This window comes from Erpetoichthys calabaricus, chromosome 4 (genome assembly GCF_900747795.2).
Source record: "Erpetoichthys calabaricus chromosome 4, fErpCal1.3, whole genome shotgun sequence".
NCBI lineage: Eukaryota > Metazoa > Chordata > Cladistia > Polypteriformes > Polypteridae > Erpetoichthys > Erpetoichthys calabaricus.
The window spans coordinates 59,698,948-59,716,228 of record NC_041397.2 but is presented as its reverse complement, the minus strand read 5'-3'; the positions used below and the strand labels follow the sequence as shown (position 1 = coordinate 59,716,228).

The 17,281-nt window shown below is 37.5% G+C and overlaps 1 protein-coding gene across 1 annotated transcript in view; it reads right to left on the bottom strand.

Annotated features, from left to right (window-relative positions):
* Window positions 1–17,281, bottom strand: part of LOC114650078 (mitochondrial intermediate peptidase-like) — a 141,572-nt gene that overhangs the window by 27,044 nt on the left and 97,247 nt on the right. The window contains exons 17-18 of the mRNA XM_028799518.2: window positions 7,039–7,160; window positions 3,428–3,501 (exon numbers count right to left, since the gene is read on the bottom strand). Coding sequence (XP_028655351.1) covers window positions 3,428–3,501; window positions 7,039–7,160 — 196 coding nt within the window. The remainder of the gene's footprint in view (window positions 1–3,427; window positions 3,502–7,038; window positions 7,161–17,281) is intronic.

Genomic DNA, 17,281 nt, shown 5'->3' with positions numbered 1-17,281 from the left:
CATCCTAGGCTTGAACCTAAACCAATTGTTATTCAAAACAGGAAGATTCCTAAGTATACCACTACTAGTGGAACTACTTTTCGTAAGCTTTAGTAAAGCCAAAAGAAAGAAATTGTTGGGATGCAGTGCAATTATGTGATGGTTTTTGAAAGGATAGTACGAATGGTCACTTTACTGATGATGCCAGCTAGAGAATGAAATAGTTTAATAATTAATTAATTGACATGGCTTATTGAATTTTCCTTAAACTTTTTTTTAATTAAAATGTTTTTCAAATGAACTTCACCATTAACAATACATTTTTCTAAATGAGTTTGCCAATTATTTAACACACCTCAGTTTCCATTTAATAATTCAATTAAGCAAAAAAAAAAAAAGCTCAATTATTCCTAAAAAAATATATGCACAATTTATCTTTTATACAGGATAAACTTTGATAAAGAATTTGGCGAATAGTCCAGTTTAAAAAGTTTTAAGCTGAATGTCTACTGCTTGTCATGCCCTCTTGATATTTTCTGGAGTTCTTACAGATTTCACTGGTCTAGCAAACACTAAGAGTAGATGGACATTTATTTAACCACTTTAAAACTGTTCTCTGAGAAGGAATTCTTCCTCGCAGAGGAACGTTAATCTTAATGCAAAATCTCCTTTGCACATCTGTTATAGATTTGGATTCAAAGTACAGTAATCCCTCCTCCATCGCGGGGGTTGCGTTCCAGAGCCACCCGCGAAATAAGAAAATCCGCGAAGTAGAAACCATATGTTTATATGGTTATTTTTATATTGTCATGCTTGGGTCACAGATTTGCGCAGAAACACAGGAGGTTGTAGAGAGACAGGAACGTTATTCAAACACTGCAAACAAACATTTGTCTCTTTTTCAAAAGTTTAAACTGTGCTCCATGACAAGACAGAGATGACAGTTCTGTCTCACAATTAAAAGAATGCAAACATATATTCCTCTTCAAAGGAGTGCTCATCAGGAGCAGAGTCTGTCAGAAAGACAGAGTAAAGCAAACAAATCAATAGGGCTGTTTGGCTTTTAAGTATGCGAAGCACCGCCGGTACAAAGCTGTTGAAGGCGGCAGCTCACACCCCCTCCGTCAGGAGCAGGGAGAGAGAGAGAGAGAGAGAGAGAGAGACAGAGAAAAACAAAGTCAAAAATCAATATGTGCCCTTTGAGCTTTTAAGTATGCGAAGCACCGTGCAGCATGTCGCTTCAGGAAGCAGTTGCACACAGAAGGTAGCAACGTGAAGATAATCTTTCAGCATTTTTAGACGAGCGTCCGTATCGTCTAGGTGTGCGAACAGCCCCCCTGCTCACACCCCCTATGTCAGGATCAGAGAAAGTCAGCGCAAGAGAGACAGAGAAAAGTAATTTGGGTAGCTTCTCAGCCATCTGCCAATAGCGTCCCTTGTATGAAATCAACTGGGCAAACCAACTGAGGAAGCATGTACCAGAAATGAAAAGACCCATTGTCCTCAGAAATCCGCGAACCAGCAAAAAATCTGCGATATATATTTAAATATGCTTACATATAAAATCCGCGATAGAGTGAAGCCGCGAAAGGCGAAGCGCGATATAGCGAGGGATCACTGTATGCTGCAACAGTGAACACACAAAGATGCATCGTCCAGCTGTTAATGGTCACCGAAACAGCATACTGACATGGCACTATATATTCTTCCTCTCAGTTTACTCACCTTTAATAGCACTCTGAAAATTGTCACATCCTTGTCCTGCACCTGTTCTCTTCAAGTCACATGTCATTTACTGCTCCCTTTCTTACACATGTCTTTGTTGTCATTCATCACAGTTTGATATTTAATAGGTTTTGAGTGGTAGGCAATACTTGTATCTTTGTCCAATAGAAGCAAAACCTTCCTGTGATATATCAACAGCATTGTTTCATACTGCCGCAATAAACAGTATGCTAAAAGTGGGTGACATATCACTCAACACACGATTCATGCTTAGGTGAACCCGGCTAATTTTATTAAACAATCATATTAGGCTCCATCATAGACATGTAACCCACAGTTTAAGAAATGCTGTTCTAGAATCACAAATGTTTCTTTGTGACATGGTGACTGGTGTATTATGGTGTATCCTGGATGATCAGATTGCTAAGGGAATGAAAACCTGGGATTTTTGGTTTTACTGTTCTATGAATGTCTGGCCTTTGTTTGATTGATCCACACCATTCCTATTTTAATTAGCATTTAGGTGATTTAAGAACTTAATTTCTTAAATCTTTTCTATGAACAGCCATAGAGTTTTCGGCTGAGCTTTGCATACCTATTTAGAGTTTAGCATTTAGACACGCATTTGGTTTACTGCCGAGTTTAATATTATACAGTTACAGTAATGTGTTATTTGTATTGACAATACTTATAAACATTTAATTGAAATTATTATGTAATTTACAGAAACAACTACCTGCTGATACTTCCATATTAATGGATTACAAAAGCAGACAGACTAAAGAACCCATATGGTGCAGATGGTGTTTTGGGGGTGTTTGTTGGGTTTTGGGGGTTGTGCAGCTTCAGGCTTTTTCTTACAACAACTTGTGAAGTCTAAATAATTTTAATTCATATTTTAAAATGACAAGTATAGAGCAAATAACCTGATAAATCCATTGTCACTGTGCTAATTCAAGTTGTCAAATGATTGGCCAGTACTCACAACTAATGTATTCTATGAAAGGTTACTTTGATAAATGGACCTTGTTACCACAACTTTTAAATCATGCTAAAGGAAATGTTAAATCCTTCATAAATTTTCTATTAGAAAATGAAGTGCTATTTTTAACACATTAAATGTTGTTGCAGCTACTTAAACGTTTTTGGAAATTTTGTTTCATAATGTTTCAGAAAAATAAAGTTAGTTCAGTAAACAGGGGAAGAGTTTGAGGTATTTTCGGAGATATAGATACAGTAGATGCACCCCAAACAAAAACTATGCAGGATAGGGAAAATTACAAGAATGGTTTAGTGTCCATGTATCTCTTTGAACTAGTAAGTCTGAAGATAAACCAAATTACTAAGTATCTAAACCCTTAAATCATTTGCCAGCCATTGTGAGGATAGCACTGTTGGTTCTTAACAGTTAAACTGGGGATGAAAATACATTATTTCAGGATTGTATACTCTTGTAACACCTGCTATTATAAAAGAGTAACATCTATTATTCGTATGTTTGCCAAATCACACAGGCCTCTTTGACCAAGTATGATCATCACTTTACCAAAAAAAAAATCATATAAATATATAAATTAAAAAGAGTTCCACTGATCATTTGGTTATATTTACAAGAAATGTTTCATCAATACATACTCCTTTAGCATCCCACAAGCCACTTAAAACATATTAAGATCTTGTCATTAAGCACAGACAATTTCACAAAAGAGTACTATTGTTTTACCTTTAACCATGAGAATGGGTTCTTTAGCACCACCATGTGCCAACATCTCACTGCGGTATCGCTCTCCCATTTCCCTGCGGGCAAGAAAAAGATAATATTACAGGCACCTGCATTCCTAACCTGTTAAACTTTTCTATAGCCCTTTATTGAAGTCTAGATTGTCTTTTAAACCCTTGACAGTAAGGTAAGATTTAATATGCACAGTCTGATGTGGGAGGAGAGAGAGAAGTCTAGCCAAGACTTAAACTACATTTCAGAAGGTGTCTAATAACATTTAAAACATGACATTTGGCCCTGAAATGAATGAATACATACATAGACCACCACAGATTAGACTAGTTTCTGTAAATCACTAATAAAACAATAATATCATGATTTTTCTTATTTAAACATGAAAAGTGGTTAGATCCCATGTGCTGGGGGAAATCTCACTTAATGTGTACATACTGTCCAGTTACCTCAGAATATACTTGTTGCAAATGCTAGGGATATGAATGCCGCAAAGTGTCTTGATAATAATGTGTTTGGTACATGCACTAGAATGCTCTGATGAAATGAACTTATCCATACACACAGGTATTTTAATATAAACTGACTTATTATCATCAAACACAACTGTATTATTACTATTACTGCTGTATTATAATTAATTTAAAATCTCACAGTGGATGAAACTTCAAGCTAATTTAATTACCTAACTCCAAACTAGATTTGAATTAGGTCAGGGGGAAAAAATTAAACTAAAAATTGTTACCATTTGCATTCCATACACAAAACAATTTAAAAACTAATGATCATGTGGCCTTTTGCATTTAACATTATTTTCTTACAAAGCAAAATGTATATTATTTATGGTGTCAGTTTTTAATATTCATATTGTTTCTCTTTTGGCTATTTTTTCTTCCAACCTTTGCATATTTCTTACCTAATATGCTAAGATAAATGTCTGAATATAGAATCAAAAAACAAATAGAAAGCGTATTTAAAAACAATGAGTTAGGAAATCAAAGTTTAGAATTTAATTTCTGAACTTAAAAGAGGATTGATGTATAGGTCATCCTTTTAACACACTCATTGTATATAAAAAACAAAGCTTCAGCACCTATGATGCTGAATTGGACAAAGACTGACATAAAAATGGATGGATGTATCTATAAGTACATTATAAAAAAAACGGAGAAAATCTAGAAATGCAAACGAAATTGATAAACTTTTAATTTAAGAAGTGCTATACAGGAAATGTATTCTTAAAGAAATTTAAAAATCTTCTATCTTTGACAATTTTCATGTATTACATTTCATTACCCTGTCACCTCATAGTTAACTTTGATTTGTTTAAAAAAAACTCATTATTGACACATGAGAGTGCAGTATAAATTTTAGAATTCTCTGTTTATGCACATAAAGAATAATACAAAGCACAGTGAGCACAATACCCTTTAATTTAACATTGTAGCACAACTTAACTAAATGTACAGTTATCCTTGAGTGCTGCCCTGCTACTGTCAATGTCATATTCACAGATGATTAAGCAAATGATAATCCAGAACAATTAGAAGATAAATCCTTGGAGGACAGTGCTGCATTTTTGACATCATCTCCTACATCATCAAGTCCTTTTAAGAACTTTGCTTATAATTTCTGTAACTTTCCAAATGTTTTGCTATGCTGTAACTCGTTTTTGGGCTTAGTTGCTGAGCTTCACACTCAGCTTTGTCTTTTAACAATTACACATATTAAAGAGAATGTCAACTTTCACTTAAGATCTGTTTCCAAAAAAGTAATTTCAGGTTATTCTTTGCATTTGTTGTCTGTATACAGTAATCCCTCCTCCATCGCGGGGGTTGCGTTCCAGAACCCCCCGCGAAAGGTGAAAATCCGCGAAGTAGAAACCATATGTTTATATGGTTATTTTTATATTGTCAATGCTTGGGTCACAGATTTGCACAGAAACACAGGAAGTTGTAGAGAGACAGGAACTTTATTCAAACACTGCAAACAAACATTTGTCTCTTTTTCAAAAGTTTAAAATGTGCTCCATGACAAGACAGAGATGACAGTTCCATCTCACAATTAAAAGAATGCCAACATATCTTCCTCTTCAAAGGAGTGCGTGTCAGGATCAGAGAATGTCACAAAGAGAGAGAAAACCAAACAAATCAATAGGGCTGTTTGGCTTTTAAGTATGCGAAGCACCGCGGCACAAAGCTGTTGAAGGCGGCAGCTCACACCCCCTCTGTCAGGAGCAGAGAAAGAGAGAGAGAGACACAGAGAAAAACAAACAATCAAAAATCAATACGTGCCCTTTGAGCTTTTAAGTATGCGAAGCACTGTGCAGCATGTCGCTTCATGAAGCAGCTGCACAGAAGGGAGCAACGTGAAGATAATCTTTCAGCAATTTTAGACGAGCGTCCGTATCATCTAGGTGTGCGAACAGTCCCCCTGCTCAATCCCCCTACGTCAGGATCAGAGAATGTCAGCACAAGAGAGAGAGAAAGAAAAGTAAGTTGGGTAGCTTCTCAGCCATCTGCCAATAGCGTCCCTTGTATGAAATCAACTGGGCAAACCAACTGAGGAAGCATGTACCAGAAATTAAAAGACCCATTGTCCGCAGAAATCCACGAACCAGCAAAAAATCCGCGATATATATTTAAATATGCTTACATATAAAATCCGCGATAGAGTGAAGCCGCGAAAGGCGAAGCGCGATATAGCGAGGGATTACTGTACTAAGATTTTAGTTTTGCTTCTTGACCTACCTACTACTAAGACATTTAGTATGTTGCCTTTTTAACTTTCCAAATTTGATCCAAGCAATCTAACACTACAGACAGTGGTAATCATGCATCATGTGTAGAAACAACTCTTAACATTATCTTGGCAGAGGTCTCAAAATGGTGCAATCCTAATCGGAAGGCACACTCTTAAAAGTTATAAAACAGGATTCACTTTTACCAGCAAAATCCCAGGGCAGTGTGTGGAACTGAGGCACCAGCTCCAGTTTCACAATCAGGTCTTCGGCAAAGCCATACATGATAAAGGAATATTTGTTTAAATCAGATCGTATGGTTAATATTGAAAGAGGTTTTTTTTGTTATTGCATTTCAGATTACCATAGGCATCTGTAGCACACAACCTCTTCAAAGTGACTTTGGTAATTTTCATATTTTCGAGTTATACTTTTTACTAAAATGGCCTCCTTCAAACCACAGGACAATCACACGCATTAAGTACAGCTACTGTTCAAACAGTGGCCTTGCGCAGTGTCATGGCAGAACTAAGATGAAAATGTCAAAGGTGCCTTTGGTCCTAATAATTGATTACAGTTTAAATATACAGTATATCTTTTTTTTTTTTTGTATAGAGAGCAACTACATGAAAAACAGCACATACAGAAGGAACAGTGAAAATGTTTATTGCGTATTAATACAAAGAATAAAAAAAAAGTAGGATTATTGTGTGCTTTATTCTATCAACATAAACAATAATCAGTTTTGCAAATAGGTTACATACACTGGACAATGGAGTGACATTTGTACTTATTTCAGTGGTGAGTAACTATTATTTGCACTGTGTGTCTCATATTTTGTGTAAACTGTATGCACTCTTACCTGTCAAATGGATTCTTGGAGAAGCACTGTTTCCACAACATAGATGCTACTGCTCTTGACATGAGATAGGAATAGTACTTTGCTCCATAACCGATGAGATGGCTAAATCTTAACTGCCAGGCCTAGTAAAACACAAAAGTTACAGTAAAAGAACAGTCTGAAATGCTTTGTTCCAACCTTGAAACACTGAAGAAAATCAGGTTCATTAATAGTAGTAGTGAATGTGAAATGCTAATTGTTTTTCTTTGTTCAAAAATGTATATATATATCACATTGCAACACCTAGACACCAATAATAAACTGAAAAGGCAATTCCATTATAGGAACAATATGCAGAAATGGGACTATATAATAAGGAATTAAACAAAAAATGCTAGTCAAACAGCAGTATACTTCCCAAATTAAGTCAAAGATCATATTTAACGTGTACACTAGTATGTCAAATTTACATACTCCTAAACAAAAAGAGAGTGGTTTGATTTGATTAAGACTTTACAAGCACTGATCTTTACATTCTGATTCCTATATTGAACATGTACCACTTGCAAATGCAATTAGCAGTAATTACATTAAATTTACAATAATATCATCAAAAAATTTGTAGACTAATTCTCAGTCCTTAGATTTTTCTCTTCCATTTCTTTCCAAATAATTTTTAAAACCAATACTTCATTAGATGGTGAACTGCTGGCTCCTTTGACACTTGCACCTCATTTTTAATTGACAGCTTGGTTAAGAAAAGAAGAAGCATTCAGTTTAAGACTAAAGATACAAATAAGGGATGGGAATCTTAGCAATCCTGTTAACTTAAAAGTAATACTGCAAAGATTTATTCTCATGAACAAATTTTCTTGGAAGAAAAACCTGTATCCACTACAGCACATATATTGTAATGTATAAATATATATGCAATAAAGAAATTTAGCTTTTTTAATGAATGTTAGGGTGGTGCAGTGTTTCAACAGTGCTACTTCAAGAAGGTGGAGTTTGCATAATCTCCCTGTGTCTGCATGGGTTTCTCTTCAAGGACTTTGCTTTCTTTTTCCGTTATTTTTATTAATTATTTGCATCATTCTGTGCTTCTCATTCATTTTTATGTAGTATTTAATTTCTAGCCATTAATGTTTGTTCTATTACATTTCATTTGTCTTGTGGGTGGTTCCCCAAGGGGCGGAGCAAACCTACCTATAACCATTTGTGGGCTGCACTCGGCACTATAAAGGCAGAGCAAATGAGCAGTCCCTTGCGGTTCACTGAATGCACTGGAGCTAATACAGAATGTATTCAGACCCTTTAACATTTTTCTATGTTTTATGCACTACATTCTAAATGTATTGCAGTTCAGAGGAATCATTACAGAAAACTTGTGATAGACATCATGTTTCATAAAGGGAAAACGCACCAGTAATAATTTTAAATGTCTACTCTTCAGGGTTCATCTAGTACAGATTTACAGAACATATAGACTATTACAGCAGTATTAGGCACAGTGAGACAGCCAATTCCAAGCTGGATTTGAAAATATCCTTTTCTTCATGGGTGTGGTATTTCCCAGTCTCGTATCTTGCTGCACTTTTAGACATTCTGAAGCAGTCAGCACATTCATTTGTCCACCTCTCCATTCTCCAAACCACATTTTCTATGATAGGGTCACAGAGTTGAAACATATCCCAAAAGAAATAGAAACCCAAGAAATGACATCAAGCAAATACGCACAGTAACAGCAACACTGAGTTAGTCAAATGCTATTTATGAGCCAAACTATTGTTTGAACCAAACAAGGAAAACGTACTTCTCCAAATTAAAACTGCATAAATATGAGGTAGACAAACAAACGGCTTTGAGTCAGCTCAGACATAATGATTAAATAAATACACAAAATTATGCTTTTTGATCTGCCAATGTTTGATCTACAACAAGATCCTGCACATTGACCATACCATCTATTGGTACTTATCATTGCACTGACATTGCTCTGTGAAGCACAGGAATAAGGCAAACTTAATCCACAAAAATAAAATAACATTTTCTCAAATGTTTTCTTTAACAGTCTAATTCACTCTTTACTAAGCAATGCTACTAACATCTGACAAAGGCACATCAAAAAGTGCACAAAAAAACAATACAAAAGCTATAACTGAACAGAATCTGAGGAAGAAAAAATACCTTTTCCACTTTTTAAATAAAAAAAAAAACAACTTTTTGGTCATATCTGACCTAGACACATCTCAAAGTGTATAAAATCAAAATAGTGCACAGTATTAGCAATAACATTTATTTACCTTTCAAAATAAAATAAATATTTTGGCCATATATAACCCAGGCACATCACAAAGTACATTTAACAGAATAAAAAAAGAACTAACAATGCTATCAGTGCTCAAACCAATAAAAAGTGATACCGGTAACTAACACACATGAATACAATGTGTACTGCACACAGAGAGAGCACAGGTTCACTTTAAATCACCATTTGTGTGATCAGCAGTGTCTTTTTTGTAAACAAAAAGGTGGCAGTATGCGTATGTTGTCCATGGATCAAGTTTGAGGTACTGTGAAGGTATATAGAGGCTGAGAGTCATAGTGCTATGTTTTGTTTATTTAGTGAAAAAACAATGTTAAAAATATGAAATTGACAAATCATCAAGTATAGCAATAATAATAATTCTTTACATTTATATAGCGATTTACTTACTTCTCAAAGCGCTTTGTAAACTCCACATAAAAGAGGACCCAAAATGCAAACCCATGATCTCCTTATTGTGAGGCAGCGGCACTAATATTGCTCCACCAGCATAAGTGTACTGTACTGTGTAATGCTGTGCTTGATAGAGTAAAATTACAAACACTGAATTTCCGGAATTGAAGAATATTAACTGCAGGTTAATAATAGGTAGACCTCCACGTTCTACAAAAATGATGTTATATAGTATCACAAAGTAATCAGTGTTTAATTTGATTGAATTTCAAAGAAAATTCCAAACTTTTTGCATGTTTTCATCAAGTTAAGTCTTTCTAATTCATTCTTTGCTTTGAGTGTCAATGGCTGATTGTCATCCTCGTAACAGCCATGAATTGACAGAATTGACACATGTGAGTGGAGGGCCAACCAATCATATGAAGACAAGTGAGGAAATAGTGCTTATCAGTAACAAGGCTCTCAGTGAAGTAACAATTAGATTCATTTGCAAAAACCTACGTTCACACTCATTTGATGAAACTGGAATACATCTAAGACTCAGGACACAATTGATTATAGAATCATTTAATGTGTAGTTGATGCCACGATCAGCTATCATGGCTGAGGACATACCCTCTTCCAAAAAGAAATCAAAAAAATCACTGTATCACAGTATCATTTTTGCAAATGATGCAAAAATAATAATGTAAAAATATTTACCTTAGAATAAGCAAGAGTTAGGGTAGAATTGGATGTTATTTCTGCACTCTTTGAATGGTTAGTCTTGTACTGTGTGGAGGTTGGCCCGGACACAGACAGGCAGACACGTTCATGTCACCCAACACACGTTTATTTATCATTTTTAAAGTGCTCACAAACCCCAAAGAACCCAAGTCCTGGCCACACAACACAATGCCTTTTCTCTCTTCAGGCCGCCTCCTTGCCTTCCTCCCGACGTCGTCCAACTTCCACCCGACTCTTGTTTCTGTCTGAAGGGAGGCGGCCCCTTTTATATGCACCCGGATGTGCTCCAGGTGCTCCCCAGCAATCTTTCACCGGCACTCCCCAGTATGGCGGAAGTGCCAGCTGCACACCCTGGGTGTCCCCTCTTTTCTTCCCCCCAGCACTTCCGGGTGTGGCAGAAGCGCTAGGGTCCAGGGTCCCCAAGGCATTGGGGCACCCCCTGGTGGTGACCACGGGCCCCCTACAGGGTAGAGCTTCCAAGCTCTGTACCCGTGGCCCCCAAAGCAGTAGGACTTTCTGAAGCTTTAGGGACAGACTGAACAGGTGACAGATGACACCATAAAGTTTGTCAGGACAGGCTTTAAGAAACTAGAGGACTGACTACATCTGGTCCCGCAGCTTTTCCTGTGTGCAGCTTCCTCAGTTGTCTCCTAACTTGGCCTTCAGTTACAAATAGTTCACACTAATGGTCAGAGGTGGACGTGTCACTGGCCATTCCAGATGACGTGGTAGGAGTTACTTCTCATGTGAAGTGATTTCTGGAATACATTTACTAAAGATTTATAAGTATATCTTATTTCTGTCAGCACTGCTGGTAAAACCCAGACAGGCTCTGGTAACCATTCCCACACCATCAACACCTGTATGAACATTTTTTTTTATAACATTCAGTTTTACCTCTGCTTGAGGCATACCATATCCATTTTTCTACACTTAATAACAAAGTAGGATTTACAGGAATGGCAAATGAATTTGGTTCATTTATGTAAACTTCTAAGTCAGCTAAAGTATAATACACTGAACAAATATGCTTAGTTCACATAATTTTTTAAAAAATATATTTACATTATATTTGTGTATATATAGTAGCTTTGATAAAAACAGTAAGAATGTTTATATATATTTACATATTATATATATATATATATATATATATATATAGGGGCGACACGGTGGCGCAGTGGGTAGCGCTGCTGCCTCGCAGTTGGGAGATCTGGGGACCTGGGTTCGCTTCCCGGGTCCTCCCTGCGTGGAGTTTGCATGTTCTCCCCGTGTCAGCGTGGGTTTCCTCCGGGCGCTCCGGTTTCCTCCCACAGTCCAAAGACATGCAGGTTAGGTGGATTGGCTATTCTAAATTGGCCCTAGTGTGTGCTTGGTGTGTGGGTGTGTTTGTGTGTGTGTCCTGCGGTGGGTTGGCACCCTGCCCAGGATTGGTTCCTGCCTTGTGCCCTGTGTTGGCTGGGATTGGCTCCAGCAGACCCCCGTGACCCTGTAGTTAGGAAAATAGCGGGTTGGAAAATGGATGGATGGATATATATATATATATATATATATATATATATATATATATATATATATATATATATATACACACAAGGGGGCTCCGCCCCCTGCTCGCCGACCCGCGGGTTTGGTTTACCGGATATACAATTTAAAGAGATTGTTATTGTCATGGGAATTGTTACATATGCATTATTTTCACTTTTACTTTAAAACTTTTATAGAAACAATACTTGTCCTTTATTTTCGGCCCCAAGCATAGTTGCATCTCTTTCTCGCAGGATGTATAACGCTGCTCGCTTTGTGAAGGGGGTGCGGCTGAACGCATGCTAAGGAGATGCCATCAGATCATCTGCTGTCTTTCTGCTGCTGGCGAGCTGCGTGTTCCGCTTGTCTCGCTGCCCGATCATTTCAAAGCCTGTACAGCAGCTGTCCTTTTGCCACTTCGTGTCTCCGCGCTCGCGTTGTGAAGGGGGAGAGGGGGGTTTGGTAAGGGTGGCTGAACGCACGCTAAGGAGAAGTGGCCGGATCATCTGTTGGCTTCCTGCTGCTGGTGAGCTGCATGTTTTGCTTGTCGCTTGTTTTAAGAGCTGGGAGGACATGAAGCGTGTCTGCCAATCAATCCAACAACTGATAGGTTAGGTGTCCGTGGACTTGTTTGAAATGATGTCTCCCTGTCTTGTCTCGCGTGACATTGTAAAGTCAATACTTGTCCTTTATTTCCGGCCCCGGGCGTGGTTACATCTCTTTCTCGCAGAACGTATAATGCTGCTCGTGTTGTTAAGGGGGGGGATTGAACATATGCTAAGGAGATGCCTTCGGATCATCTCCTGTCTTTCTCCTGCTGCTGTCGCACTGCCCGTCGATCATTTTAAAGCCTGTACAGCAGCTGTCCTTTTGCCACTTTGCGTCTCTCTGCTGCTCACGTTGTAAAGGGGGGTGGGGAGAGGGGTTAGGGTGGCTGAACGCACGCAAGGAGAAGCAGTAGGATCATCTGCTGGGTTTCTGCTACTGGCGAGCTGCGTGTTTTGCTTGTCAATTGTCGTTATTTTAAGAGCTGGAAGCAAGTTAATGTGTCTCTCGCAGGACTTCAAATTGTCTTCCGAGAAGATCACGTCTCGTCTCCCTAGTCTCCCTCCCAAAGATTTTTTTTATAATAGAGATATATATCTATCTATCTATCTATCTATATATATATATATATACATATATATATGTTATATATATATATATATATATATATATATATAAACATATATACATACATAACGAGGATAATGTAAATAGTAAGGTGGAAAGATTTAATACTAAAGTGAGAGCTGCTGTTGACATAGTTGCACCTGTAAAGACAGTTAAAAAATCTTCTAGCATTGTTATACCATGGAAGACCCAAAGAGTGTCTGATTTAAAGAGAACATGCCGTAGAGCTGAGTGTAAATGGAGGAAGACTAAACTAACTATCCACTATGAAATATTAAAAGTTAAAATATTAGAATACAATAACACAGTCCGACTTGAGAGGCGCTACTATTTCTCTAAGATTATAAATAACAATGCTAGTATTCCCAGAGTCTTATTCTCGACGACTGATCGTCTGTTAAACCCAGGTAACTCAAAGGAATGCCTCCTAAGTACTTCCAGTAAAACCTGTGAGGCGTTTGCTGTTTTTTTCAATCAAAAAATTAATGATATTAGAAATAACATAGTATATCTCCCTGACACTAAGGATCCTCCTAAACCCCAGTATTCCGTTGTAAACAAATTAAACTCTTTCACTAGGATAGATTTACCTGATTTACATAAAATAATTTCTCAACTGAAACCCTCCACCTGCGCCCTTCACCCAATACCAACAAATTTTTTCAAAGAAGTATCGGGTGTGCTAATTGATAATATTCTTGACATAGTAAATTCGTCATTAGATACGGGGGTGTTCCCAGACTGTCTCAAGACTGCTGTAGTTAAACCCCTACTTAAGAAAAATAATCTTGACCCCTCTGCTCTTGAAAATTTTAGACCCATCTCTAACCTGCCTTTCTTAAGTAAAATTTTAGAGAAGGCAGTCATTATGCAGTTAAATGACCACCTCAATAAACATGCTATTCTTGATAAATTTCAGTCAGGTTTTAGAACAAATCACAGCACAGAAACTGCACTAGTTAAAGTAGTAAATGACTTGCGGGTAAATGCAGACAGAGGCCATTTATCTGTTCTCATCCTCTTAGATCTGAGTGCCGCATTTGACACCATTGATCATAATACTCTTAGAAATCGCCTTAGTCAATGGGTGGGCCTCTCTGGCAGTGTCTTAAATTGGTTTGAATCCTACCTGGCAGGGAGAAAATTCTTTGTTAGTGGTGGTAATTACAACTCAAGGACACATGATATCCAATATGGTGTTCCACAAGGCTCTATCCTGGGTCCGCTGCTCTTCTCAATCTACATGCTTCCGTTAAGTCAGATTATCTCAGGGCACAACGTGAGCTACCACAGCTATGCTGATGACACACAGCTGTATTTATCAATAGCACCTAATGACCCCGATTCTATTGATTCACTAACACAATGTCTGACTTGTATTTCAGAATGGATGAATAGTAACTTTCTCAAGCTAAATAAAGAGAAAACTGAAATCTTAGTGATTGGCAATAATGGATACAATGAGGCTATTAGAAATAAACTGGATATATTAGGATTAAAAGTCAAGACGGAGGTAAAAAGCTTAGGGGTAACTGTTGACTGTAAGCTGAATTTTAAATCGCATATTAATCAGATCACTAGGACAGCATTTTTTCACTTAAGAAACATAGCAAAAGTTAGACCTCTTATATCATTGAAAGATGCTTAGAAATTAGTTCACACATTTGTTTTCAGTCGACTAGATTACTGTAACGCACTCCTCTCAGGAATACCCAAAAAAGACATAAGTCGTCTGCAACTAGTGCAGAATGCAGCTGCTAGAATCCTAACCAGGAAAAGAAAATCTGAGCACATCTCTCCAGTTTTGATGTCACTACACTGGTTACTTGTGTCATTCAGGATTGACTTTAAAATTCTGCTTATGGTTTATAAAGCCTTAAATAATCTCGCCCCATCTTACATATCGGAATGTCTGACATCTTATATTCCTAATCGTAATCTCAGATCCTCAAATGAGTGTCTCCTTAGAATTCCGAGAGCAAAACTTAAAAGAACTGGTGAGGCGGCCTTCTGCTGTTATGCACCTAAAATCTGGAATAGCCTACCAATAGGAATTCGCCAGGCTAATACAGTGGAGCACTTCAAAAAACTGCTGAAAACACATTATTTTAACAAGAAGCCTGCATGTCCATCATCATCAAGCCCTTCCGTGAGAACCCTAGACACAAGAGGACTATTTCATTTATGTTAGGTAGAATGCCCAGAGCGGACTGGGCAGTCTCGTGGCCTGGAACCCCTGCAGATTTTATTTTTTTCTCCAGCCATCTGGAGTTTTTTTTTGTATTTTCTGTCCACCCTGGCCATCGGACCTTACTCTTTTTGTCTATGTTAACTAATATTGTCTTATTTTAATTTCTTATGTTGTTATATATTTTTTTATTTACTGTTCTTCATTATGTAAAGCACTTTGAGCTACTTTTTTGTATGAAAATGTGCTATACAAATAAATATTATTATTATTATTACACACATATACATAAACATATATGTAAATCCAGTGAAATAAATGTGCTCTTGTAATAGATGCTGTCTGCGTTATTCATGACAGATATACAAAATACTGTTCAGTAAAAGAAAAAGAAATATATATAAACATCCTGGGCTATTGCCAGTTGTCATAGCTGTCAGCTTTGGTGCTCAATATGCAAACCTTAAGTTTAATTTTTTTTTACTATAGCAGATATTATAAAAGTTTTGTAATATACCAGAGGAACAGTGATATCTGTATTGCCAGTGATTCCAAATATTTAGCTCTTTTCTTAAAGCATAAAAAAACCCCAGCTACGACAGCTGCTGATTCTATGATCTTTTATTAACTAACATTCACATGTATGTGTTTGATGTTTTTCATTATGTTATGCTTTATTAGCTCACAGCTGTCATAATATATACCTCACCATCACCAGGTGTTCTAGCATCATTTCATTTCTTAACTTTTCTACTGTATTTTACCGTTTGTTGTTTTATTGCTAAATATCTTTGGTAGGAATAACGCAACAGTATTTGATGAGTTGCCAGGAGCTTCCAAATAAGCATTACACATTTATCAAAAGGTCCATAAACCAAAAATAAATGATAAATGTATTACTTATAAAGTATATATTAAGAACACTAAATATAATATCACCATCAAAAGAAAAAATATCAAACCTGCAATCAGCATTAATAATAGAAATTATAACAGGCCACAGAAAATGGAACATAGCAAGTCAGTTAGTCGGTCATTGTCCAACCCGCTATATCTGCAAGTACAGTACAAAATTGATAAATTTGGTTTGTACTGCACGAAATACCATATATAAGTACAATATATTTCAAAATAATACACACACAACACAACATATTGAAAGAATGATAAACTACTATGGATTAGATTAATAATTCATCATGGAGAAAATTCATAATATTGCCTAATCAATAACCTAACATGACCTTGTGAAAGATACCCGGACACAGACAGACATGGAGACAGCCAGATGTCCAAAAGCACACGTTTATTTTCACAACACTACACAGCACAAACACAGTACACAAATTAGCCTAAACACAGCTCACAGTCCTTTTCACCTCAGTCTATCGCTGCCTCCACTCCATTCCTCGCAAGCTCAGTCCTCTTCCACCCGACTCCGGCTCCTCAAATGGAGTGAGGCAGCCCCTTTTATGGCTCACCCGGATGTGCTCCAGGTACTCCCTGATGATCTCCTGGTGTGGTGGAAGTGCTGCCCTTGCACCCGGAAGCACTCTGGGCGTATCTGGTTCCTGTTCAGGCAGCACTTCCTGGTGTGGCGGAACAGCTGCAATCCATGGCTCAAGAACCATCCAGGCGCCCCCTGGTGGTTGCCACTGACCCCCACAGGGATGACTTCCCAGCTCTGTATCCGTGGCCCTGATGGAATCCAGGGAGGCTGCCCTCTTGTGTCCAGGGGAATATATTACCAATCTCCCGGGCCTTCCGGGTTCCAGGCGTCCCGGTGGGGTAAGATCCCTGGCCGTCTGCCACGACCTTTATAAACATATTTAAACCAATTCACGTTTGTGGAAGTTGAAGGCTATCTTGGTAGCACTGGGTGCAAGGCAAGGAATAATAAATTAATAAATAAAATGTACAGTATAGGTAAA